General features: G+C 41.8%; 1 protein-coding gene across 6 annotated transcripts in view; it reads right to left on the reverse strand.

The window, feature by feature from the left end:
• The window catches only part of LPAR1 (lysophosphatidic acid receptor 1), a 78732-nt gene that overhangs the window by 44743 nt on the left and 6414 nt on the right, over positions 1-27575 (reverse strand). For 4 of the 6 annotated variants that reach the window (XM_075411257.1, XM_075411258.1, XM_075411259.1 and 1 more), the window contains one exon: positions 8563-8731. The exons of 1 other annotated variant lie outside the window; for it this stretch is intronic. In XM_075411257.1, the coding sequence (XP_075267372.1) occupies positions 8563-8622 (60 nt within the window). In that variant the 5' untranslated portion in view covers positions 8623-8731. Of the gene's footprint in view, positions 1-8562; positions 8732-17262; positions 17322-27575 lie in introns of all 6 variants that reach the window. One more of the 6 variants, XM_075411260.1, reaches the window with a different exon arrangement.

Here is a 27575-nt window from a genome sequence, read left to right on the forward strand (position 1 = left end):
ACTAAAAGCAAAGCTGCCTCTAACCACGTGAGGTTGATTTAATACTCAAAACAGTTATCCAGAACCAAAGCAGAAGAAAATCCTGAGTACATGGAGTTACATCTCTTAAAATCACGAGATGTAGTTATAACCATAACACAGTACATACAGACCAGCAAATGTGGCACCAGAACTTCATAAATAAATAAAATTCACTCTGCTTCTACAGTCAACACCTAGTCATCCCATGGCCAGAACGTCACCTTGGCACTGGCCTTTCCAGCTACTATTTGCTATACTTGTCCTCTTGGCTCCTCTCCTTTGATGGTATTGGACCATGCCACTGGGGTGGCAGTGGGGAGACAGGGAAGAAGAGCACATGTAAGCAACTTTCCAGTGTTTTGTGCTTGATTCGTCTTGCTGCAGCCCCACCTCTCCACCACAGCTTGAAGAGTGAGGTGAGGATTTGGATCCAAGGCATGGAGCAGCTTGCCCACGGGATGCTGTTGGGTGAGCAGCCTACTACCTGCTTCCCCTCTTGGAGAGGAGACCGACGTGGAGAAGGCACTGGCTGCCTGGAGCAGGAAGGTGAGAGGGGAGCTCTGGATCCTGCCAGCTCGGTGGTGAGTGGCAGCCCACCTGGTGACGGCTGCACAAGGAGAGATGCTTAGGGTGGAAAACAAACACCAACAAGTTTTCAAATACCGCTGATTGATACTGTCTAAACAAATCATTAGTTAGCACAAGGGGCAAATGATACTTTACAAAATCCACTGCAATCCAAGAGGTTGCAGACTTCCTCAGTCCACCTGACAAAAAAATGAAAAAAGAGAAAGAAGGACCACCCCCCCCAGCAGGCATGGATGCCTTCATTTCTCAAAAAACAGAGCTGAGCATTCTTAGAATACTATGGTCTGAGTTTTACAGAACTTTTAAAACTTGGAAGCCACCAAAATTATTCCACATCCAAGAAAACTCTTTAAAATATTTTAACCCTTAACTCTCCAAACAGTCTGCTCTTTTTTTCCCTTTACTGAATAAACCTCAAAATGCTGCTGTTTTCTTGCCCAGAACACAGAGAGGACATGAAAAGCAATTTATTTGGCAAGAAAGTCTGGAAATGCAACAATTCTGCATACAATGAAATGCCAACTACAAGCCAGAGACCTCAATTTTTCAGAAGTCATGCAACTTTCACGCAGTCTCCTTGAAGTTTGCGAGACTCAGAGGAGACTCATTCTATACAGGATGAGCTTTTAATTCTGAAGTAGCTACACTTGGATCCCATAACCAGTATTTATAATTCTCAGTGCTGCCCAGAAATCCAGAAAACATTTCAGAGGAAATGCAGAATTAGGAATGGTAGACTAGGACTCTAAAACAGCAATAGGTGTCGTAAAGCTCTAGCTTTAGTGCAGCAGCAAATGGAAAAGCAGTAGCAGTGCTTTCAGTTTAGCTGAATAGTCTAAAGTTTACCAACATACCAGGAAGGCTAGAGCTGAAAAACTTGGGGGAATCACCAACTTCAAAATAGTCAGATAAGGGTGTCAATTAAGAATATCTTTAATATAAGCATAAGCAAGTAAGTATAGAAATAATTGAATCAAAATATAAATACTTTCTTAATCCACAATTGCAAAACCATGGGTTTTATGAAAGTAAAGTTGTAACAGATGAGAAAAAATTCCCATTTGCAACAAAAATTTCTCTATTACTTAACGAAAAGCACAAACTATTGTTCAAAGTGCAGAATGCAAAAGAAACACGAGGTTTAAAAATAAAGGGGAAAAGACAATGTTTCCTTTAAAGTAGAAGTAGTGGAGACATTGAGCCAAAATTTAAGTCAAAACAATCAAAAAGTCTCAAGACAAGGGTCCTGATTCATTATATCCCTATGCCTACTATGCCTTACGTACAGACATAATTTCATCTGCACAATGAAATTATGAAACCCTACCACCAAGATACAACAGATCCTTATGTTCCTTTTGCAGAATTGGATCTCCCAAAGTAACTGTTTGGCAGACTTAAAAACTTGGTGGTTCAGTACAGCAGGCCACTTCTTCATTTCACTAGACTCATTTTACCCTTCACATAGCTGACAAGACGCGAGGAAAGGAATCTCTTTGTAAGGGGATGCCTTTAACTCTGCTATAACACAATAAAGCATAAAGTTACTTATGGGTCCTGTAGCAATAGCTAGCATATCCAATAATTTTTAGGATGCTTTTGTAGTAGACTGTATTACTATGGAGCTAGGGAGTTAACAGATGTCCCAGCTACTACAAAATGAACTGAGAAGTTCTCTGTATCCTACAGTTTATACCTGAAAAGTGTAACCCAACATATCTAGACACTCAGTGCGCTAAAGAGACCCAGTCATCAGCAACACCGGAAAAAGAAGCAATTTTACTGCTGGGAGGTATAATTCACAAGTGACACAGATCCTGTTGGAAACTATGATTACAATCTCCACAGACTGACTTTAAAACCAGGGAGGGTGTTGACCTTCCTTTGTGCTTATTCACTGTCGACTACTACAAAAGCAAGTTCAAAAACAGGTTCCGTGGGCTAAAAAAGGAATGGGTGAGAGCAGGAAGTCCAGCTAACTAAAAATTACTTTCTTCTGGAAGATGCCAGCATCACTAACTAGCAGGTCTGAAATACCTCAGATCAGCCCTACAGCTTTTCAGGGTAGATAAATCAGGAGCCATGCAAATCACTATTCAAACACAAGAGCAGTAGTGAAGAGCAGTGATGGTCAGGAGCATACTGAGCTGGCTCAACAGGTCCGCAGACCGCCAGCTGTGGTTTCAACTTCTTGCACTTTCTACTGCTGCAGAAAGGAAGCGTGCATACATGTGCATATGCACATAAAGTCTCTTTCACCGTAGAATTCTGCAAATAAAGAGATATTTAGGAAATTAAAAAGCTAGAATTGGAAAAAAAATATCCAAGGAAAAGACAGCGAGTGAACCCATCCCTCCAGCAGCCTACCCAGTAATTCAGACACTGCTATATTGCTCCTTTTCCACACATCCAGCATTTTCAGATGAGCTGCATTCCTCGCAAGCACTAGCTACATGTTCTGATGAGTGTTTTCCAGTTGAGGAGGAAATGAAGCCCATTTGAATTGGGGCATAGTTCTACATCAACACATCCCCCCTCACATTACTAGGATGGCTTAAACACTTTGATTAATAAAGATTTATTCCCAGACCACACAGCACTTCTCTGCCACCCTGTCTCTGCCTTCCAAGCTCCTCTCAGAGGGAAGCCACCACTACAATGCGGAGGTATTGCAAAAATAAGGTAATTGGCTTTGCCACGAGGAGGGACGTGATTGGACATGTTGAGCCCAAATTGGGTAGCTGAGCCAAAATATCCCTTACAGAGTACAGAATGGGTTTCTTAAAAGCTCTTCAAGCTCCATTCTCCTCTGAGGGAGCTTTCATGATGTGAAAGCTGAGCTTCACAAACAGTAGCCAAACATAGGTATAGGCTCAACACCTCCCAGCTTTGTGGGAGACACAGGAAGGCAATTATATTCCAATCGCTAATGTAGTGACTGAAATATGCCACCCTTTTATGCCTTCAAAAAAGGTCTGTGTCATGACGCAGACAAAGCTTCTTGACTATCTCACACTGTTCACTCTCAGTTGCCTATCTGGCTTATCCTCAACTTCAGCATCATAGCCAGACATCCAACCTGTTGTGAGTCCATGCAGGCTGCTGTGCAGGACAAGTGCAGCACAGGACAGACCCAAAGACCCCAGCCCTGGGAAGAGCTTTCTGGAGAGGTATGCAGCATAGAGTTTCCAGTTTGCGTCTCTTTAGAAGCCACCAGGTTGGAAGAAATGAGGCGGGGGGGGGGAGGGACATGACACGGGACCTAAACTGTAACTCTAACATCCCAGGTTTCCATGCATAATGAATTGCAACATGTGTCCTTTGGGCCCAGTTTGGTGCTCAGTGAGCCAAGCTGGGAATTAATTCTGTCTCCAGCAGCTAAAATACTGGTCCTTTTATGCTGAAAAAATGCTTTAGCCTACTGGGGCTGCTTCCATCTCTGGGACACACCTTCCACCACTGCTCACCAAGCAAACCAGCAAAGTGAGCACTTGGGAGAGTTTAGCCTACAAGGAAAACACTCCTTCAAAATTACGTTAATGAGCATAGCAAATTTCATTTTGGGCTGGAAATTGAGATTTCCAAATGGAAATAAGAAGACTTTCCTGTGTTTACCATGGAATATAACTTTTTATCTTAAAATTTACATCAGACAGTTTGGGTTTCTCTTGCTTTGATGCACTGATTTTGTGAAATATATTAACAGTATACAGAAAAATCTTCCTCAGGGCTCTGGCAACAATGGATTCTCTATCAGTAACTTTTTCACACAGTACTGAGCAGCTGCCTATAAGGCAGTACTGGTCTACTTTGAACCCCTGGTAATCTCATCTAGTATAAGGATTAAAAAAAAAAAAAAAAGCAGCACACTGGTATTTTAAGTTTTCCCTGTGATGCCTGTAACTAGGTGGAGATACCTCTAATCACAAGCAGTTTCTTCCAGTCTCACCATTTCCTTTTGTTCTCTCATTTACCTTCTTTACCACCACCAGAGGTCTGTTTTGGTAAAGACATTAATTTGTTCACTTGCCTAGAAGAGGACAAAAAAATAGGCACATTTGTTGGCTGTAGAACTTTGGGCACCAAATCGAAAATGCAAATTGTTTTGGGCTTTGCTGGGGAAAGGGGTGATGACAGCTGTGCCACCCCACAGGACTGAGTTCTCAAGCATCATTACAAAGAGGAAAAAACTACTGAGGATGACCATTCTGTGGCAAGGATAGTTTAAATCTCTTCCACTCTAATTCAAACAAAAAGAAAAGAAAACAGAGAAGTATTCAATGGCACAGAGTGGAAGAATTGTTTTTTGGCTCTGGTAACCACACAGCCATGAAAGGCCGCTATAATGGAAACTGCTTTGGATTTCTCTTTGGAAGAGCTGCAAGGCAGTTATTTAAATGTACTCAATTACTTCTAGTATTTGGCTGGTAGGATCCACTACTGGCAAAAGCAAAGAAAGAATGATGTATTTTTGTTGTTTTCTTGTTTTAAGCATTTCTGAAGCACTGTTGGAAGTCCCTGGTTCATTCAGCAACTGGAGCTCAAATCATTTCTTCTTCAAAGCTGTTACTGCAGAATTCATCTCATGCCATTCACAAAGAGAGAAGATACTAATCACTCCACAGAGTACATTAATTAGTTTAGATCACCACTTGTTATGTTTCCCTTCTGCAGATAGCAAAGCCCTCTGGGATGCTAAACGCTTCTTACAGAATTATTTAACTTTCCACTTACTGCATTACCAGACTAATCAGGTTTCTATGACACAATTTTGCTTATACATAGCTGAGGTATGAAGTCATCACATGTACCACAAAATGTTCCGAACTTAAAAATCAAAAAGTTCTGTTACATTTTGTTTCTCTCTCTTTAGGAGGAGAATGGCTTTTCTAATTCGAAATCACTACATTCTGCCTTACAATTAAACCCCGCTGCCAGAAACTCAAAGCATATTCTGGAACTTTTTCTCTTCATTTGCTTCTTTGACATATTGTGAATGGTGTCCCAGAACTATTTTCTATTCCAGATTTCAGCTATGGATAGTTAAACCACCCTGAAACTTTACTTATCCTTCACATTCAAACATGACAAAGATGCCTTAAATCTGTGCTCTTAATCACCAGTCCATATATCTAGTAATGGGATGCTGGGGGGTAAAGAACCTTCAGACAGGTCAGTGCATAGGGACGGTATGAAGAGACATGACTGTGGAACATGTGTTGCTTCAGTAGCTTCTTCTAGAGAGCACCAAAAGCAGTTTCTATGTTGACACACTAGTAATAAGAATCTTTTAAAACAGTAACAACAACTTCACACCTACTGTCAAGAACTGACTTCCAAAAACTTTTCCAAAATGTGAATCTTTTGTTAGCTGACTCAGAAGGCAAATATCGAGAAAGATACCAGCTGCAATTAAATTATCAGGAACTTCCCTCATTGTGGTGCCACTGCAACCATCTGCAGGATTCAAGTTGAAGCAAAAACTTGTCAGGGTGGGCTTCAGATTGCAAAAGGTGCTGCTAAAGTCTCTGGGATTCTCCCCCTGTGGTCAATAAGAGTCTATTCTTGTTTGCCCTGTGCAGTTCAAGGACTGATAATAGACAGAGGAATATTTACTACTAAGATGTACACACATACATACACATATGTGTATACAAAATAGATAATACTTATTTCTAAGACTAAATTGACCAAATGTGAAGGAAATCAAGTATCTGGAAATACTAAAGGAAAGTTTAAAGATAAAAGATAAGAAAAGATTAAAGATAGAGAAAATTTAAAGTGCAGTAGCAAAACACTTCTTTTTGTAACTGAGATACCATCTAGCTCATGCAGAAGGCATGCAAGGCTATTTCCAAGTCTAAAAAAACCCGCTTCCTTAAAGCATTATTCTCTAAATGTCTTCTGCAGCATGCTGTGGCATCTGCTCGGTTTTAAAAGGTGAAATAATGTCCTCCAGAAAAAAAAAAAAATTTAATAAATGTAGTTTTCTAAACTACATCCAAAATTCATTTGTATGTCAACACACATGTGAAAGGCAAGCCCATGCAATCTCAGTCTGAAAAGTGCTTTACTTCAATACTTCTATCTAATAGTTTTGTCTCTTCAGCTATATGTCATTATGTCCTTGCCTGTTAACAAATCTCTTCTTACCCTCAAACATGCACATGGCCCCCAGCTCATTGTTTGGAGCTATTACTCCTTTACATAGAATTGAAGCCTTTATCAACCATCAGCTCCACAATGGTTTACTGAAATCCATGGGAATTCATTCATGCATGTAAGTCTGCCCATACAGATATCAAATTTGGTCCACTTTTACAACAGGAAGTTGAGGGAACGGTATTTTCTACCATGATTTCCCATACTGAGACACCAGTCTTTGCTTCCTGTTGCCAGTTTTTCTCAGCTCCAAAGTCAAATCTCATTGAAGCATAGCCTCTAAAACCCAAGTGTGGAGGGAGAGATGTCTGGATTACCAGTCAATGACCACAATAATCCATTTATCTCTAGCCTTCGGTTTAGGGATGCAAGTCCAAGGCAGGATTTATTCAGCAGAAACTCCCTGCAGACACAGGGCACATACGTTTATTCACCCCTCAGTACAACAGAGTGGTGACTACGCCAAGTGATAGCTTTTCTTCCACTCATTCTTGCACCACAGTTGACCTGATTTTCCCTTTGAGAAGGCATTTATCCTGAACAGGAATCCTTAGATACACAAATTTCTCATGCGTAAAGAAGGCTCGGAAGAGAGAGCCCATGGAAACAGGGGTGCAAGTGCCTTTCAGAGCACGTGAGGAGATGGCCTGGGGGAGCTTTTCTTCGGAAACGGAGAAGAGTCCAGCAGCAGACAGGCAGTCAGGGGATGCAAGCATACAGCATCCACCTCCTCCCAGGTGTTTTGTTTTGCTGTATAGATGTAAAATCCTTCTCTGACCCTAACAGGGACAGAAGCTTGAAAAGCAACTAAAACATTTTTAAAACATACTAGTTCTTCATTTGAAACACAAGAGGAAGAGGAACACAAAGAAGTTTCTCCAAAGCAGATTTCGGATTCACCTCATTTCACATCACTGCCCATTAGTGGACATGTTTTTTGTAACTCCACAGGGTCCAGGGATCTCTGAACTACTGTACTTCTCAGTGCATATTGATAGGAGATGCAGTCTCCAGAGCGAAAGAATCTCCAGCAAACAACAAAAAAAGCAGACTAAACATTACCTCTCCAATTTTCTGATGTCTACCTTGATCAAACGTTGTGCCTTCTTCAGTAAAATATATGTCCTTAAAAGTTTTAAGTTGTAACACTTGGGTGTCTATGAAGTCAAAAGGACTTTGAAAATGCTTTTCTGAGATGAACTCTCGACTGTTATTAACATCTCCTTTTCTGTTTGCAATATTTACTTCACCAGAAAACACAAGTACTTGGTGTTCAGTACATCGAGCTGAAGAAATCACTCAAGTATTTAGAAAAACCAAGTCTGAAACACACACTTTGATTCACGAAAGCAAAATCAGTGTGTTAGTAATTTTAATTAATATTATTAATTTTATTGCTGCTTTTGGCTTAAAACTTTAGCTTTTCTGATAAGAACACTGAACCTGAAATTTCCTGTGGTATTATTCCAACTGAAACACATTACGACGTTATATTTTGTATTCATTAGGCACAGTAAAAATCAAACCATAGTGCAGGGACCACCTACATGAAGTCAATAAAGACCGTATTTTGCCATATTTTGTCATCTACAAATTGTAGTATAACACATCAGTGTCATGTGTCAAAGGATAACACCATTCTTAGCAAATGCTGATATCTTTAACACAGTATTTCAGGCAAAAATCCCTCTATTACTCAGAAGCGAGACAAGAGAAAAAGCTAGGATTCCATGAGGAAATAAGAAAGGGTTTCAATCAGTTCAGCTGCCAGTTTCATTGTGGTCTACTCACCTCAGTCACCTCAGGGTGGGACACCATGGAGGACGGCACCAAATCAGTGGGGATATCCATGGTAGCTCAAAATGTCCCTGCTGTCCTTGCACCCTTTCTTTGCACTCGCAAACCCTTGGTAGGAACACAGAAGCACTTCCTCAGACCCTAGTCATGCTGGCATTTGCTCCTAGTAGGAAGGAAAAAAAATTTCTGAGAATAACAAGAGAACTGGGTATGCAGTCAACACCCAAGCCCTTCGGCTGCTGCAAAACCAGCCTGTGAGTTTGCACAACCTAACTTGCTTACATGACTATTCACAACAGATTTGCAGGAGAAGTTTCAAAAGGCACGTTGGAATTTGGTCCAGAACAGCAAGACAATTCACTCGACCACACACACTAGAATTCATACAAACAATACAGCAAGAAGGCTAACGCATAGACCAGGTACACATTTGAGAGGAAAGAAGGTCACCCCCAGAGCACTGGAATTGTGTTAACATTTTTTGTTTTCCCCACACCAAAAGGAAAAAAAAAGCCTCAGAAGACTACTCGCAGAATTACTTGCTGGAATTTAGGATACTTTTATTTCCTCAGCAACTATTGTTTTACAGTTCGGTTATCACATGAACTTTTCTTCTGTATTAAAAAAAACCCAAAACATTACAACATCCTTATCCTTGATTTATTTTAACCACACTTACTTTTTTTGACAGATAGGTACAGATTTGCTGTAAGTGAATATTCCGAATTGTCATGCAAGGTTTGACCTGATGGTCCAACAGAATGACGTTATTTCCATAACTATCACGTTCATCAAGGTTAGATCAGCTTCTGCATATGTTTTTATTCTTTTGTGCAAAGAAAACCAAACAAAATGGGAGAAAACTGTTCTGGACAGATTACTGCAGTTTTTTCCCCAATCAGGCCAGATATATACAATACAAGCCACAAATCAACCACCACAGAAAGGATTTTGCAGAGACACCTATTGCTCTCTGTATCTCCCACTTCCTATTCTGTAAGTCAGGGCAGAAAACTACTCGTGCTAAGTCTATTCAACGTCCAAAAAAATACACCAAAAATGAGCCCAAACCTAACTGGTATTTTTCAAACTAAGACCGTGGTGTAGTCATACAGACAATGCCAGTAACTTTCCTGGCCTCCAGTTCACTTTTTCAAAGGCAACATTAACTTACCAAGCCAAGAAAGAACAGATAAGTGCTGTAGGAAAGTTGCACTCCACATGCTTTTCCAAGTCAGTTATGTCTTTTTTTGTGCGTGTGTTGTTCATTTAAACTGAGCCTTTGCACGCCACTGTGGAAATTACTCCTCCTTCTTAAAAAGCATCATCTTGAAACGCCTGCTTCACATTTCAACACATCTCCGCATGCCTTACATCACATGTAGCTGTCTCATCTTCCAAGCTCTTGGATCACTTTTTCCATCTTTATATAGCTTTCCAGTGACCCCTATTCTTTCCTACTCATTTCTTGCTAGTAACCTTTCATTCTTTCCACTCCTTGCTCCAGATTTCTACTACTATACTCAGGGAGAGGACAGAGAAAGGGAGATACAGCATTCCTCCAAGAAAGCCTTCACTGGAAGTCAAAGAACCAAGCTACACATTCTTCAGGCTTACTGTTTTCTTTTTAAAAACGGAGTTCTGCCTGTTTTCTGAAATTCACTGATTTTTTCACTGTGCATGACAGATGAAGGAAACAGATAACGTCAACTTGAAACTACTGCTTTTCTGACTTAGGAAAGCTTTGCTATTTGACAAAGAAGAGAATGATTTTCAGTAAGGCTCCATCAACAGCCTGAAGATTCCCAACCAGCACACTTCATCGCTGTCTTGTGAGCTGTCACAAGCGTAACCTAAATAAGATCTTGTAAGACCTTTGTTTTTGTTCTTCTCCAAACACGCTTAAGAGCAGCAGTGTCACCGCACCTACTTCACTACAGCTCATTGTTGGTTTCTTTTATGATTTATTCTCTTCATCCTGAAATGCTGCCGGTCTTGGATAGTGAATATGGGGAAAAGATTACAGATGAAGTAGACTTTAGGGAAGAACATCTAGACCAAAACCAGAGGTATGCTTAAAATCCTGTTTGCCACATATAAAAAGGAGAGAAAATTATCATTTTTACTAGGAAGCATCACAGAGCAGAAGAGAAAAACCAAGAAAAAAAAATCTGAAGCCTCTTTAGCCTTTAGCTAGCTCTGTGTACTCCAGGTAGAAGACAAATGTCAGAAAGAGCTCAACCTCATAAAATCCAACAAGCACTTTAACGCAAATGAGAAGAGAAATATGCCTGTAGTCATTTCTCACCAAGAAATAGAAAACACAGGATTAGTAAAAAATTCCTAAGGCTGTGACCATTTCACATCTCCCCTTCTGCACCTAGCTGCATATTCTCTCTTGTATTGCACTGATTTCTCCATTTGGCTAGGAAAATGAAGGCTTTTCTGCATACACCTTGTTACTCAACCTCCTGAGCACAATGTACACAATGGTTAAGACTTTCTGCCAACTAAAAGCATTTCAGCTGAAAATAGTTTGGATTGTACAAAAGGACTCTCCCCTGCTCCCTACCAACCTCGTCTTCTTCAGCAAAAGTGCAGATGGGACTGTGTTTTCACAGCGGTGCAAAAGCAGGCTGAGTCCATTCAAGTGAACAAAGGTGGCTCCTAACTTAATACCTGTGTGAGTTTAGAGTGCAGCCCTGTGTTTTTCAAGAACTGCAAATAAAGGGAACAGGATCCTCAAATGAACTTCGCTAAAGGGCATTATGACAGAAAATGTAATCTCTGTTAAGAAGAGTTTGAAACACAAAAGCACAGGAGTGGCTTCTTACTAATGAGATTTTGATGGCTTGCTGCACTACAAAGCATTGAAAAAAAATACCAAATTTTGAAGCAGATTCACACATATCATTCCCAAGCACTGGAACTGGAGATGTCACAGGCAAATACCACTCTATGTACTCTTCTCTTGACAGATGTTGCTGTCTTTACTGAGTGCATCTAGAGAACTGCGAACCGGGGTAACACATTGGAGCTGTATCTAAAATTAGTAAAATGAAGATTATAGAATTTCTTATCCTCTGTGAAGGTGACTCATCTCTAAGAAATGATGTTTCACCATAAACTACAACATTTGGAAAGTCATTTACGGTAACACATTGAATTTTCGGTTAACTGAGGAAAAAAAATCAGCTGATGTTCGGCAGAATAGTGCATATCTAACATGCGGAGCAGGAACGCATCCTCACCAGACAAAACATACTGCTCTCCGACATGCTATGATTAAGCATCATGATTTCTGGATCAGCTGTCCGAGACCACAGAAAAGAGGAACTATGCAGTTTTGTCATTACTTGGAGTAGTTAGGAGAAATGCAATCATTTATCACAAAAACATCACCTTGAAGGAACTGCTTCCGGAAAATCCATTACAATGACAAATATTATTACCCTTATTCCTCCCTAGTTTCTTGCACACTACAAGCGATCTGCAATTTAGAAGCGACACAGCAATACCAACAACTTCTACATCACTGCGTATCTCATCTGGGCCTGCAAATATACAGTGCCTCCGCTAGACTAAGGTGCTGGGACTGAAAGGCAAATTGGGTTTTCACAATCTGACTGTCTCCTGTGTCAACAATTTCAGGTCTCCTGCATTGTTGCCGTCTTTCAGCTTTGGTTTCCTGCACCCCTATGGAGCATCTTTTGGTACCACAGCTTGACTTCACAGACTTCATATTTCTGGATTACATGACTCTGAAAATTCTAATTTCATATGGCCTTGAAGCTCTTAAATGTGATTTAGGTAAACATACTTCCCCCCCTGCACACCTCTAGTGAATAGAAGCCTAACTTGTGGTTTCTTGGAGGACAGTTTTAAGTGTTAATTGATGCCAGATGGATAGGACCTGTAAACCCATCAAGGAAAAAACATCCCAATATTTGAACAACATGTAAAAAGGCAAGAAAGTAAGAAGAAAGATCTCACATAAGGGTCCCACTTCCAGATGTCCCTTCAGAGACATTCCAAATTTCATGCCGCATCTGAAGTCTTGCCACACAAAAGTAATCATCTGGCATCACTCACCTCCAGCAGCCTCCGTCACCAAACAACAACTGCTTGTCAGCATTAGTTTGTTCAACACAGATAAAAGCATGACTGCACCACGGCAGCCTTACAAAGCAAAAAGGCAAATGAATGCCATTCAGGGAAGAGCAACAGCAATGACTTGACCTGTTTACAATTTAATTTTACCACTTGTTAAAGGGATGGTGATAACATGAACTTTTAATTACCTACTATAGACTCACGGAAGTGTTTTTCCACTCTCTAGTAACGACTTGGTTAATAAAAGAACAACTCCACATACACTTTCTAGCATATAAGAAAATAAACACGAAAGGCAGTGAAATTGGTTTAAATTTCACGCTGCTAAGAAAAGAGAAGAGGCCTTCCTGTTATTCCTTCCTTTACTATAGTGATTGCTAGGAACGACTGTAAAAATTTCGATTTTCTTTTGCAAGGTACAGAGCATTAGATCTTCTTCCTAACAGAAAGATATTACCTCTTTTGAGTCTGTGGATTTTTTTAGGTAAAGCCTTCACCACCACCAATGTTATCACTTTGAACAGTAGATGTACAGAATGTACAGATTCACTTACATAAATGCAATTCATTAGCTCAAAACTGTTCTGAAAAAATTATTTAAGTGACTCTTCAAACACTGAAACTTCTCTTGACATATACTTTAAAGCAATTAATAAAAAAAATCCTAAGGTGGCCCCAGGATGTGTCAACATGATTTTGTAAGTGAGCAGAGGCATATGCAACTACGAAACGAGAGTCTCAGTAGACTGGCAAAGGGCAAGCCATACCACAGAAACGCAGATAAGCAGCTCTCGGTCTCCCTGAAAATCTTTCAAGTCGATCCAAACTATGATGTCGGCATTGACTTCTGTGAAAGTTAATTTCACGAAGCCTTTGCATAAACACAGCACTCCAGTTTTGTTTTTGCATTCACCAGTCCACTGCTGGTTAAAATGCAGGGAAAAGCGACATGCTAGCTCCCTGTCCCGTTGCCTCAGGACTTTACTCCTCCTTCGTTGCATTGCATGTCTGGAGTGGTGTTTCAGCAAACGTGTGGTTTTGTATCAGGGAGCAGACAGCTGAATCTTGAAGTGAGTTTGGTACATGGTGCTATGACAAATAAATTTGCAGAATGAGCTGCATAAGGCATGTGAAACTTTACTGGATGACCCACCAAAGCATAGGAGAAGCTGAACTAAATTAAGTGGTTATGATCTCGACAATCTGTATTTCCTCCCAGTTCTGCCTTCTCTCTCTGTTTCAGGGTGTGTTTTGCCTGCAAATGAAGACAACATCCTGCACCCTATGTTAACTTGCTCAGCAATTAAAAGAGCTTCAGTAAGTTAACAGCTGCGATTCAGTATTGGGCAAAAGGAGCAGAAGACAAATAAAAGCGGAGATTTCCAGATAGGTGGTGTGGCCCATTGTTGTACTCATGCCTTAAAGTCCTTCTGAAGAACAGCAACAAGTCCTTTTCTGCTTAATGATACTCTTTCCCTCCCATCTCCCCATCAAACTTCGGATGTCTCAGAAAAGACCTCCCCTTCTCTTCCCTCAGCAGATACATCAATACAGTTTGGAAGCTAGCACACAACCACCACCCCCGTAAAACGTTGTTGACAGTGTGTGTATTTGCGTACACACACTATACTGTACAAGTTCTGCAGCTTGGTTCGTGTCAGCCTGGCTGTTTCACCTGACACCCCTCTCCAGAAAGCAGGATAAAGGATGTTCTCGCATCCACCATCTATTACTGTAGTAATAAGTATTGGAATAGAACTAGGATATGGTACTGATTAAACAGCTTTAATAGCAGTCAATCTGAAATTATACTGCTGGAGTGGGGAATTATTTTGTCAATAGTAGCATGGAAGACCTATTTCTGACGTCACAGGGACTGATGTGAGCACTGACTTGGTTGTACCACTGGTCATATACATCCTTGTAGAAGGAAGTGGTTGCTGCTATTCAGCATGCCTTCAGACCAACTACCAACAAATTGCACAAGTTAAACCTATTACTACAGTGCACACAACACTACCTTCCATTGTCCCAGAGAAGACCAGTTATACAAACATGCTTCCTCGCCAAGCCTTCCCGTCTGTTGCTTCTAGTCACTGGTCAGACTGCTTTAAAGAGCTATGGAGCTATAGCATCTCGCCCATTTGGAAGCTCTTCATAAGAATGAATAAATTCACTGTAAAAATGGATTTGTGAGGTTTTACTGAGGGGTCATGGAAGTCTTGAAAGGGAGTGCCAGAGGAAAGGGACAAAGTCGCTCCGATTCCTGTGTTTGGCTGTGCCATCACCCCCCTGGAAACAGCCTCTGCCGGTAAAGCCAGACATTTCTTGAGTCCAACTTCCCTGTCTAGAAAAACAGATTTTATTGGAAATTGCTAACATGGAAAGGTTCAGACACAATAAGAGGAAATATCTACCTTTCAAATACTGCAACACCCCCCCATGCCCAAAACCAGAGTAAAACACCCTTGATGGTTTCTGCCCTTTCCTACCAAGAGTGGGTATTACAAAAGTTACAACCAACCCTAAGAAACTGGCCAGAATTTTCAGTCTGAGAAGAAACATCCATGAAAGACTGAAGAAACTGGGAAACTGAGCTACTACCCATTCACTTCTGCAGAAGAAATTGAGATCCTCACAGGAAACGAGGTGAATTTTCCATGCTATGTGATGCTAGGACATCACATAGGGGCAAAAAATCATTCTTCACATGCACCAAGACAGGCACTAACTCCACAGAGTAAATGATGCTTATGTAAATAATACCTCACCCTCAAAACACAGCACAAACATTTACCCAAATGGCAAATGGAAATCAATCCATATCCTGAAATATTTTTCCATCAAATCCCTGTCCCTGTGAAGATATGACCTAGTAATTTGTTTGTGGTAATCAATGGTTAATTCACTCTGACATTAAACGGCAGTTCTTTGCAGCTATCATTTAAGAGATCAGACTTGATATTTCATGGGCTGAGTGGGTTAATCCAACAGCATCAATTTCTGTCCAGATAATTTCGGCTCAGAGAACTTCCGTTATTGGTGAAGTAATGCACTGTTTGAGCACAAAGATTTCCAGAGCAATTATTTGGGGTGAGGGGGGAGAAAAAAGGATATTTTTCCAACCTGACACAACAGATGACCAACACAGAAACTGGCTAAACAAAACATCATTAAGGCACAAAAGGGAGGGAAGGGGGAAGGGAGGGAGACATTCAAGAAAAATAACGCAGTATTTTAAATGTTTCACTGTCATAAACAAATGACTTGTTAATAATAAAAAAACCTGGCAACTACAATGCACAATTGAGCTGGCTGGCCTGAAAACCAGAATCAGTTGGTACTAACCCTTCTCTCTTGCAATCAGTGTTTGGCTATATGGTAGCTCTATGAGATTTTGTAATATTCCATCCAACAAGCTGGGGCCCGCATCCCAACACGTGGAGCTGCAGGACTGCTAGCAGAGCTGCAGTTGGGAGGACATCCTGTGTGTCAGCAAAGGCTTACAAACATCTGCAAAGGGGTTAGCCATGGGGTCAGCTGAGGCAGCCTCCCCGTGAAGCGTCGAGAGAGAGCAGCCCCCAGCAAGACCCCTGGGGAGCAAGCACGATCACTACCTGCCATCTCATCTCCAACACGCTGCCTGACCTGCCTCAAAACCTCTGGAGAGACCAAGGTAAAGAACACAAATACCCCAACAGATTAGATCACAAGAGTGGAGATCCGCTTTTTCGGCTGCTGTAAAACATCCTCCTTTTACCCCATGCACACTATCTGCTTTCTGGCTTTTCTCAGGTTTGGTGACCCGTCCCGCCCGCCCCACCCCCACCCCAGCCTGAGCACTTGTGACTTCAACAACCAAAAAAGGAGAAGGACAAAATTTTTCCCAAGTTCAGATCTAATCCAGCCACTGAACATGTCAAAGCAGGTACTGTCTACACTATTGCTGCTCCAACTTCAGGGTGACAATGGCCTAAAAAATTGTCTTGGAAGTGATTCAATGTCATACACCAAAGAATCATGGATTTTATTATAGCTAAGATCCCACATAAGCAATACATCTGCTTTTACATTTATACAATGCCTGATTTGATTGCATTTTGTCAACCAAAACACACATTCTGCATAATACGTAACTCAACCAACTCCAAGCCACTAACAGCATCAAAAGCAGGGCAGCAGCATGTTTAGCTGTGTATCACCTTACAGATTGCTTTACTGACAAAAGCTACAGCTGGGCAGAGCATCTATCTTTTACTTGAGCCAAAACAAAACAAAAATAATAACAAACAACACCTTGGAAAATTTAACCTCAACCTGCCCAGCCACCTGAAAAGCATCTTACAAAAAAAAAAAAAAAAAACGAAACCAACCAGGAATAAGAAATAAGAGACCTAAATTAATAAGATCAAATAAAAATACAGAAGTCCAAAAGCATACTAACTAAAGCAAAAAGAAAAAAAGAACTTATCTTTCCTACTTTCCCTTCTGCCTTCAGCCAACCCCCATCTGTACACCTCAAAGAGGTTTTAAAGCTGCTCCAGGCAAGTTTGCAACTTCCTGCAGCTAGAAGAGACTTACAGTTTCCACTGTCTCAGTCTTCACTTTCAGAAGCACAGCACAGCTGCTGTTGGCCTTCCCTATGTAAGGGAAAAAGATGAAGTTTTCAGCAGTAATCTGAGGCTACCAAGAAAATTATTTCAACACAAATTAAAAAATTGCCCTTGCATTCAGTAGGATTCTTTCACAATACAATAATCAACAGAGGATCTGAAATCTACGTCATTTGCATGCACAGCTCAGCCTGTGCTTCAAAAAAAAAAAATTACATCAGTCAAACCTTTTTGAATAGGAGCTCTGTGGCTAATCAGGGGAAGATCATTGTTCTGGCCTCCATAATTAATAATATGAGTACTACAAGACTGCTGCTAAATCTTCTCATGACAGAATACCGTCTGCAAGGAGTTCAGCAAAGATGTGTCCGGTGGACACTCCTTACCCAAGATACACAGTTTCATGAACTCTGCAGAGGTAGTGTTGCATGAAATTCTCCCTCCTTCCCCACCGCAAGATTAAGGAGACAATCTGCCACCTTCTTCAGTTATCACACAGTGAACTTGTTTACAATAATAAAACAGTACCACTGTCCAGCGGCACTCCCTCCAACAAATCATCTGCTCTCACAGAGAACACATGGGTCAGGAGAAACATCTTCCCTGTCATCCCAACAAGGCAAGATCAGACCCCTGCCCACCGCCCCCCAAAAAGCAGACGATCAGTCTGAATACACAAAAGAAGAAAACCCCTCTATTCACAGATTTTTAGTGCAAAAAAATTCAGTACATAGTACACAACCCTGAAGCATTTATCTTACAGGGAAATCTTTTCCATATGCCACTATTTAACCTCATACCCCTTTTAAGGACGACAAAAGCAGGCTGACCACAGTTATGCACTGGGTTCCACCAAAGGGCAGACAGTTCAAGCATCTGTATTAAGCCTATGCGTGTCTGCCTTTCTCCTTTACCTACTCTGATGTTTACACTCGGAAGGGACCTTCAGATGCTTTACTGCAGCCATTGCAAAGGATCTTCAGTGAGTAGATTGTTCCCAAAATTACAAGCTGTTCTTTCTATCTGGAACTGTTTTTATCTTAGGGTTTTGTTTGGTTGTGGTTTTTTTTTTTTTTTTTTTGGGGGGGGGGGCCTTGTGTGTTTGATTTTGGGCTTTTTTTTGTTTCTTCTGGCAAACCAAGAATCTGATCCTGTGCTCATGAAGTTCAAATGCATTTTGATGAGGACGTCAATGGCAGGCAAGGAAGGCAGGCAGACTCCCACTTCCCCAAGCATTCGCTACAGGTCCAACCTTGCTGAAGTCAGAGCGCCCTGACACCACTCTTTCTGCAACACATACCCACACCTTTTCCTGTTGTTGGTTACTCAAAAGTATTTGAGGAGACGAAGTTACAGCATTGATGGAAGCAGAATGCATTCTCCTTTGTCCCATGGTGACACTTCGGATTATTTCAGAGTGCCCCCTCCCTGGCAGTGTTCAAGGACAGGCTGGATGGAGTTCTGAGCAACCTGGTCTGGTGGAAGACATCCCTGCCCATGGCAGGAGGGTTGGAACTAGATGATCTGTAAGGTCCCTTCCAACCCAAGCCATTCCATGATTGTATGATTAATGGAAATGGCCAAGAACATCTTGAAGGGAAAATAACAAACATCTTCCCTCCTCTGTGTCACTTGTAGCAAAATGTTCACTTAAAAGGTCTTTTCTAAGGCACATAAACATCCCTTCTTGAAGGCAGGAAACTAAACATTGCTGTATCTGATTAAAAATATAAAAGATTTTTCTTAGACTTTCTAGTTTTCTGTGTCCAAAACAATTAACTCCTTTCCCTCAGGATATTCTAGGGGATTTGTATCTTTACTACACTGACTTCTGCTATCAGAAGAAAAATGTCACATTTTACTAATAAATGGGAAACACATTTTGAAAGGACAAACTCATAGTATCTGCCATTGTAACATGTGAAATCACAAACACGCTCTAAATTATGTTAATTCTCGTACAAGTCGGACTTACATCAGCAGCAGGCTAATTGACAAGGCATGCAGCAGCACACAAGGTTTCTCTGCATATTGTTCAGAAGAGATTAAAAATAAAATAAAAAAGTAAAATCAAGAGGCATTTATTGTTTTCTATTCATATCTCAACATTTCTACTAAAAATGCCACCATTATGCTGTCTACAACTGAATCATGCTCATTTCCTCCATTAAACACAAGATACTTTTTCTCTCTGCTACACATTGAGGCATTTGAAATCATATTTACCATTGGACAAAACTTCCATTTAGTTTGCATAGTTGTCCTATTTAAGAATCCTTCCTGTATTTCCCTGACCTAGGTCAGTTTGCACCATTCAGTGCAATTCTCTCACTTGCTCAACCTCCTTTCCTGATTATTTCCAAATTGTATCTATTCCACACCTATCTCTTGGGCATCATTTTCCTGTTGTTTTTTAAATCCAAAATGAAGACTTCATCTTTTTTTGAAACCTCCAACTTCTCTGAAAAGCTTCTTCTGAGCTTTGTTTGAAAAATCAAAAAAATTCTGGATGGCTTCTTCAGCTTTCTCATTTTCCTGCAACTACGCCTTTAAAGCCAACATGTCAAGTTGCCTTCCCGCTACCATCCAGAATCTCTAGACCTATTACAATCATTAGTTATCAGGAATGCAGCTTCTTCTACTGACCTCCACTAATGCTTGCTTGTTAAGAATTGCTTACAGATGATTTTTGCTTTGCCAGTCAGCAAGCCTGGTTGGAGGACCCCTTCCCACTCTGACTTCGGGGAACCAGTGAGCATCTACCTTAATGCGAGTAGGGCTACCTGGCATATGCATGTTTCTTCAGATGTATTAGGAGCTTCTTCAACAGAATGATCAGGTTGGCATGTCATAAAACAACCAAACACACATACACACAAATTGCATTTAAGCATCTGTATTAACCTGCAGCAGCAGCTCCACTGTGTTTTCTGAATTAATGAGTGCTGGAACAATAAGATATCTCTGAAAGTTAATTTCTAATTTCTGTGTTTCAAGTAAAAGGAATGTGATCTAGGAAGACTCCAGAGTAGTAATTCATGTCATCATCTAATTTCAACATTATCTCAGGACTCTAAGCTTAAAGAAAGCATCACCAGAAAATAAAGAGGAAAAATACAGCTAGGCACTGACTGCTGGAAGATAGCACCAATCTCCTCAGGCTTATGTAAACAAGTAACTACAATGTGGATGGTCTCTCATACCACAACCACAAGGAAGCTGCTGTCGTATGACTTTTTCATAATCTGCACAGTCATGGTAATGACTTCTAAAGTACTGAATACTTCCAAAACAAGCCATTTCAAAACAGTTTCTGAAACTCTTAAAATAGTTTATTTCTGACAGACTTTAAATTTGAAGTCAACTAACAGGGAGAAAGTTCAAAGTCACCATGGATAGCTCATCATTTAAGATGCATCATTAAGTGTTGCCAATATTGTGTGTGCGTGTGTGTGTGCAAAAGCAGCAAGTATGGTGCATGCTGTTGTCCTCCTCCATTATAAACAATAAAACAAGCAAAGAGCTGCTCATTAAAATTAGTCTGAACACTGGGATTGCAAGAAGCAGTTTTCACAAGACAGAACCAAGAAGGAGGCATTGCCTTACACAGGTAGTTGAGAGAATTTAACCCCAAGTGCATTCTCATCACTATTTTGCTTACTAATCAGTATCGCTAAAGAAGACAACAGTAGGCAAAGTCACTTATATCAAGGTATAAATCACCATATAAGATATCAGGATGCTTTTCTCCAGCTATCGCTCCTCAGCAGGAAACACAGCAAGAACTTATCTTCTCAACAACTTACAAACAGACATTTAATAGTCAATTCTCCTTGGAAATAAGTGATACAATTCAATACTTCCACGGATCAGCAATGGAGACTCCAGTTGGTAACCCTAACTGATATGATCCACCTTTTTTTTAGAATTCATAGAAGTAGTAGTATGCTGGCATTCTTCTGAAACAAATTTTTGTATATATGTTCAGGCAACATCCTTTTCACTAAATAAAAAACATTTGGATGATAAGAGAACGTCACAATTCTCTACACAGCTTTGAGGGGGGCCAGTGTTAAAGCAAATATTTCATTTTCCCCCCGAATCCATGAAACAGATGTTCAGTCTTTCAGGCAGAAAGAACCACCACAAAATACAATAATCTGGAAATGCTGAAGCCAAGGAAGCTTTTTCCACAATTAAGCATGCCAAACCCCAAACCCCAAATTACAAATGTACCATCCTAATATAGATCTGCATGGATGCTGACCAATGGTGTGCAAACAGGAGCTTAGTTAAGTTTATCTGAAATGGAAACTTGTCACCCCCCCCCAAAAAAAAAAAAAAGTACATTAAAGACTGCAAGGCATCAGTTTAACATGGTTCAGGCTAGCACCAGTGCAGACACAGTAAGTGTTTATCGACCCCTCAAACCAGAAATAAGTCGTGCTGCTTCAGAAACATCGTTGTAACATCCACAGCGATGGAGAACTGACTGTTCTCCAGGCAATTTCTGCAGTGTTGTAATTTGCATAGTTCAGATGAATGAAGTCTGAAAGAATTTAGAAGTGACAATAAGAAAGAATTATCTTAATGACTGGGTTTAAATTCCCTATTCTCACATCACTGCTTTTTCCCAAGGCCACAAACAAACTTATCTGATGGACAGCAGTGACCCAGAAATAAGATCTTACCTTTGATCTTGCCACGATGGAGGGTGAGCAAACCCAGTAGCTCAAGAGAACAAAAATCCTAATGTTGACAAATGAAAGGTAATTACTTCTTGCCCACCATGCAAGTCTCTGGTGTGCTCGGGACAATACACCCAGAACTTGTGAGTTCATGGTGTAAAATCGTGGCTGGTTACTAGTTTCTTGGCAGAGATCAAAAGAGCTTCCTTATCCTCACAGTCTGCACCATATTCCCCACTGTCTACAGCATCCCAACTCAACCAGTTGGGTTTTTGAGGAACAACTCTTAGGGATGATCAAGAAGTAATGCACTCCCCAAAATATCCTGGGAGCAGCAGTAGCTGTCAGGGATGCTTAGTAGAGAGCTGCCGCAGAGTACTGGGTTTTGCCTCAGGTAGCTCATGCTGATCATTCCATGAATTCAAGATTTATAAACACAAACCAGTTCTGAAATATGCCCTGAAAGGAGACAGATGAAGAAAACACCAAGATTTCATCACCTTTCCCTCCGACCCTTCCCCTCTCAATTATCAACTGAAGTTTAATGCAACTTCGGCTGCTGCCTATCTGAATTAGCAGGTAAACACAGAGGATTAGCACGCAGCTTGACTAATTTGCTTTAAGAATTGACTTGCATTAACTCGGAGCTGTGTTTAGCAGACAAGCTTTTAGTGCATACAGGAGGTCACATGAATTAGAGTAGGTTGTTGTAAATTCAAACCATACTTCAGTGATTACTCAGCTCCTCCAACTAGGTCCTTGGTATAGATACTGCCCAACAGAAACAACAAGTATTTCAGTCAGAATGAGAACTCAAGAGGATAATAGGAAGCTAGGAGGCAGAATGCAGTCAATGTAAAAACAGAACAAAAAAAACTAACACCTACACGATGACACAAAAGTTAGTGTCCAAGCACTATCTAGTCTGCCTCACCTCTTTTCAGATGCACTCCTTTTGCACATCTTTAAAGAGCAAGAAAGGAGAAAAAGCAATCCTATCGAGAAAAATGGAACTGAATGGCAATGGATTATTCTTAAATAAAAAAGAAAAGCAAAACCAAACAGTAGTTTGCCTCAAACTCTCCCCTTGGAACTCACTGCACACTAGGACGGTACAAACACTAAATGCACACACACTTCAAAGCCTCCTTAAGACAGTTTGTAACAAAAGCATAAGCCATAAAGAATTACTTGGGAACCACCAAGACTCTTTTTTTGCAACTAGACAAATAAACTAAGAAATCCAAGGGATCCGGCTGCAAAAGGAGAATGCACTGAAACCCACCCACAAACCAGATTTTTCAGGCATCCCACAATTGCAACCCACCAGCTGTGTCCCCGACACTAAAGCTAAAGGCCCATGCAGAGCTCCTCTGACCCCTGACAAAGCCCACTTCGGCATGCTGGGTCTGATTTTTGGTCTCCCCCACTGCTTAGCAGCCTCTCCTTGGTTGGCCAACCTTATACAAACATGCGTCACGGCGCGCTGGCAGAACTGACACCGTTTTGGAGAAACCCAAAGCCTGCTACTCGGTCAGCCACTGCGTAAGGCCACTGCTGGGTCCCGTCTGCCTTCGGTCCCGCAGCAGCTTCCTTCCAGGGATGCTCCACTTAACCCAATGGGCAACACTGTCAGCTGGGAAGAGTAAAGCAAATTTAACTCACCAAATCCTCAAAGTTTTCCAGAATAGCTATACTGGCATCCCCCTCTAGTGGAGACGCAGCTTATACCAGCGAGAGTCCCCACTGCAGGGTCCCAGGGGGGAAGTTAATCAAACCACAAGCGGAATGGGCAGGGGGACCTAATGAGGCACAAGATGACTTCTGGGACAATTACGGGAGGCAGATGCATAGTAGCTTCACTTTCGAGTTTGCTACCGACCAAGAAACGTCATCTCATCTTGGTAGCTCCAAAGAAAGTCAATATTTTCCCTCCCTCCTTTTCCACATGGGTGCCGATGCTGAAGCACAAAGGCGCAGCGTGTGACTTCAATGCCAAAGCCTCTCCCACAGTTTTGAGCCACTCTGCTGAAGGACAAAGCAACTGCTTTCTCACAATAATCATACCAAGAGTCCCTTCACAGAGTCTTCATGATGTATTAAGAAAAATTTAGAGAGGAGAACTGAAAAAGCAGTAAACAAGTCTCTCAACCAGAACTTTGTCATTAAAATCTGGGCAACTGGCTTCTGTTCATAAGAAACTTCATGGAGGAAATGCCGAGTATGGAAATACGCAGGGCCACGGCAGAAGTGTTTGTTCAGGCATATTAGTTTTAAGGCATTTATGTGTTCTACAATCATGTAATTCCCTCCTGTCATCAGGTTGTCATCAGCTTACACATCTCTCCCTGCATTTTTTTTCTAGGCTGAGCCTCTTAGGATGCTTTTGTGTGTGAAACTTTAGCAACACAAGACAGGGAACAGAAACGTACTGTACCTCCTGGAGAACCAGGCACCAAGCTATGCCATTCCTATCAACTGTTTGCAAAATTGGTATAATTCTAGAGACCTTTTTAAAGTCTATTCACTAATTACCAGAATTGCTTTGATCACAGTAATATCCTGAAGTCTCAATCACCTTCCAGTCTCACTTGTGTGAGGTATTTGAAATCAGACACTGCAACTGCTGTAAACAAACAGCTGAAAGACTAGGGGAGCGAACAGGTGAATTCAGAAAATTCTTCTCCAGTTTGCAAGGTTTCCATATGAAGACATGCACTGCTCTGAGGTGAAGTTTTCATCAGTTCTGTGAAAAGCTTTAGGAGGAGCAAAATGAACCTGATGCGTTGCCAGCCACATCAGGACAGCTCTCAAAGCCCTGCACAGAAACTGTGCTCGGGGAAGGTCAGAGGTACGCTGGCTTATCTCCACAGCATTGTTCTCCATGTCTGCCACATTTTGGGAGGGACAGCAAGCAAAAGGAAAGACCACTAAACTCAACAGGCATTTATAATGATGTCTTTCAAGTACAACATGTCACATTCAAGACGTCATTCCTTGAACACTGGATACCTATCCAGACATCAATTTGCACGAAGTTGGTTACCCCACCGCAACATCTCAGGAAACAATTGGTTCATCCCATTTCCTTGACAAAAGGAATAAGAGAGTAGTGACTCTGTTGTAGCACTGGCTTTGTGTCTTCAAGACGGCAGCAGTAAGTGGGGGGACATGTGGACAGAAACAGCTGAACGCCCCAAAAGAACCCTTCACCAAAAGCCAAGGCTTTGCTCCTCAGCTGAATCTAATGATTATGTGGATGGTAAACACATGCTTAAATGTGACTCCTTGTAGGTCCTAGGTGTTACCGCAGCATATAGGACAACATGCTCTTAATACCTTGGCTGGTTCCTCCTGACAAGACAGCAGTGACCAGGGACATTCTTGGTGCGGACCCAAGGAACATTCAAGTTATTCTCCTGTACCGATAATTTACAAATCGGATGCTTCTGCAGAGCTGTGTACACATTTGCAAAGACATCTTCCAAGCGCAATAGTCAACGACATGCAACACAGTATTATTACAGAACTTACTGTGCAGCACTCTCCATCAGGATTTACAGGCTTATTGTCATCAGTCTGAATCTATTCTGGTCTATCACATGTTCCCCTACCAATTTCCCAAAAGTTTTTGTGCTTCAATAATTGGTTTTATATGTTCAAAACTATCAGGTAACTATAGAAATGTACTACAAAGTTTAATCCTATAAGCACAACCTGAGGCAAAGTAGCCCAATTGCTCCTTTACATCCTACACTACAGCTTCATTACCACATCACAGCAACACCTTTCCACTGTAGGTCACCTCAGGACCGTACATACCTTGTAAAACTACTGACCCAATTTCTACAGGGAGTCAATGAAGACATACCATCAACAGGCAAGTGGAGGTCATCAGCAAGCAAGTGAAGGAAAAGAAGGTTATCAGGAGTAGTCAGCATGGATTCACCAAGGGGAAATCATGCCTGACCAATCTGATAGCTTTCTACGATGACATGACTGGCTGGGTAGACGAAGGGAGAGCCGTGGATGTTGTCTACCTTGACTTCAGCAAGGCTTCCGACACAGTCTCCCATGATATCCTCCTAGGGAAGCTGAGGAAGTGTGGGCTGGATGAGTGGTCGGTGAGGTGGATTGAGAACTGGCTGAATGGCAGAACTCAGAGGGTTGTCATCAGCGGTGCTGAGTCTAGTTGGAGGCTGGTCCCTAGGGGTCAGTACTGGGCCCAGCCTTGTTTAACTTCTTCATCATCGACCTGGATGAAAAGTTAGAATGTACCCTCAGCAAGTTTGCTGATGACACCAAACTGGGAGGTGTGGGTAGATACACCGGAAGGCTGTGCTGCCATTCAGCGTGACCTGGATAGGCTGGAAAGTTGGGTAGAGAGGAACCTGATGAGGTTCAACAAAGGCAAATGCAGGGTCCTGCACCTGGGGAGGAACAACCCCATGCATCAGTACAGGCTTGGGGCGAACCTGCTGGAGAGCAGCTTTGCGGAGAGGGACCTGGGTGTCCTGGTGGATGACAGGTTAACCATGAGCCAGCAGTGTGCCCTGGCTGCCAAGAAGGCCAATGGCATTCTGGGGTGCATTAGGAGGAGTGTGGCCAGCAGGTCGAGGGAGGTTCTCCTCCCCCTCTACACTGCCCTAGTGAGGCCTCAGCTGGAGTACTGTGTCCAGTTCTGGGCTCCCCAGCTGAAGAAAGATGAAGAGCTACTGGAGAGAGTCCAGCGGATGGCTACAAAGATGGTGAGGGGACTGGAACACCTCTCCTATGAGGAGAGGCTGAGGGAGCTGGGCTTGTTCAGCCTGAAGAAGAGAAGGCTGAGAGGGGACCTAATATATACTTACAGATATCTGAAGGGTGGGTGTCAGGAGGATGGGGCCAAGCTCTTTTCAGCAGTGCCCAGTGATAGGACAAGGGGCAATGGGCACAAACTGAAGCACAGGAAGTTCCAGCTGAACATGAGGAAGAATTTCTTCCCTCTGAGGGTGACGGAGCACTGGAACGGGCTGCCCAGGGAGGTTGTGGAGTCTCCTTCTCTGGAGATATTCAAGACCCGCCTGGACAAGGTCCTATGCAGCCTGCTGTACGTGACCCTGCTTCGGCAGGAGGGTTGGACTTGATGACCCACAGAGGTGCCTTCCAACCCCTACTATTCTGTGATTCTGTGATACCTGTCACAATGTGCACGGGAACAGCAGCACCTACGCAAGAAGTGTGTAATTTACCTCTTCTAGAGAGAGTGTCAATGAAGGTGCTCAGAAATGTCTGGATAGAAAAGCAAACACACACAGTGCTTCCGCCTCACCCCCACCGCCATTTTATAGTTGGTTACAAGTAACTGTGAAAATGGTCAGTAAAATAACAAGAAAATCTTAAAGGTGTTAGGACCCAAGAAGTTACATCACAGCTGCACAGTAAGGGATCAGAAAAAAACATGCTTACCACAAGAAAACAAATCCCACCAAGAAAGTCAGTAAGCACCTGATGCAGGCACAGGAACCGAAGGAATATTGTGTTTTGACCACAATAACTACCTTCACAGTCCCTCCCAGGGCAATGCAACTTCTTCTAGGGACAAAGTTACCTC

This window comes from Opisthocomus hoazin, chromosome Z (assembly GCF_030867145.1).
Source record: "Opisthocomus hoazin isolate bOpiHoa1 chromosome Z, bOpiHoa1.hap1, whole genome shotgun sequence".
Lineage (NCBI taxonomy): Eukaryota > Metazoa > Chordata > Aves > Opisthocomiformes > Opisthocomidae > Opisthocomus > Opisthocomus hoazin.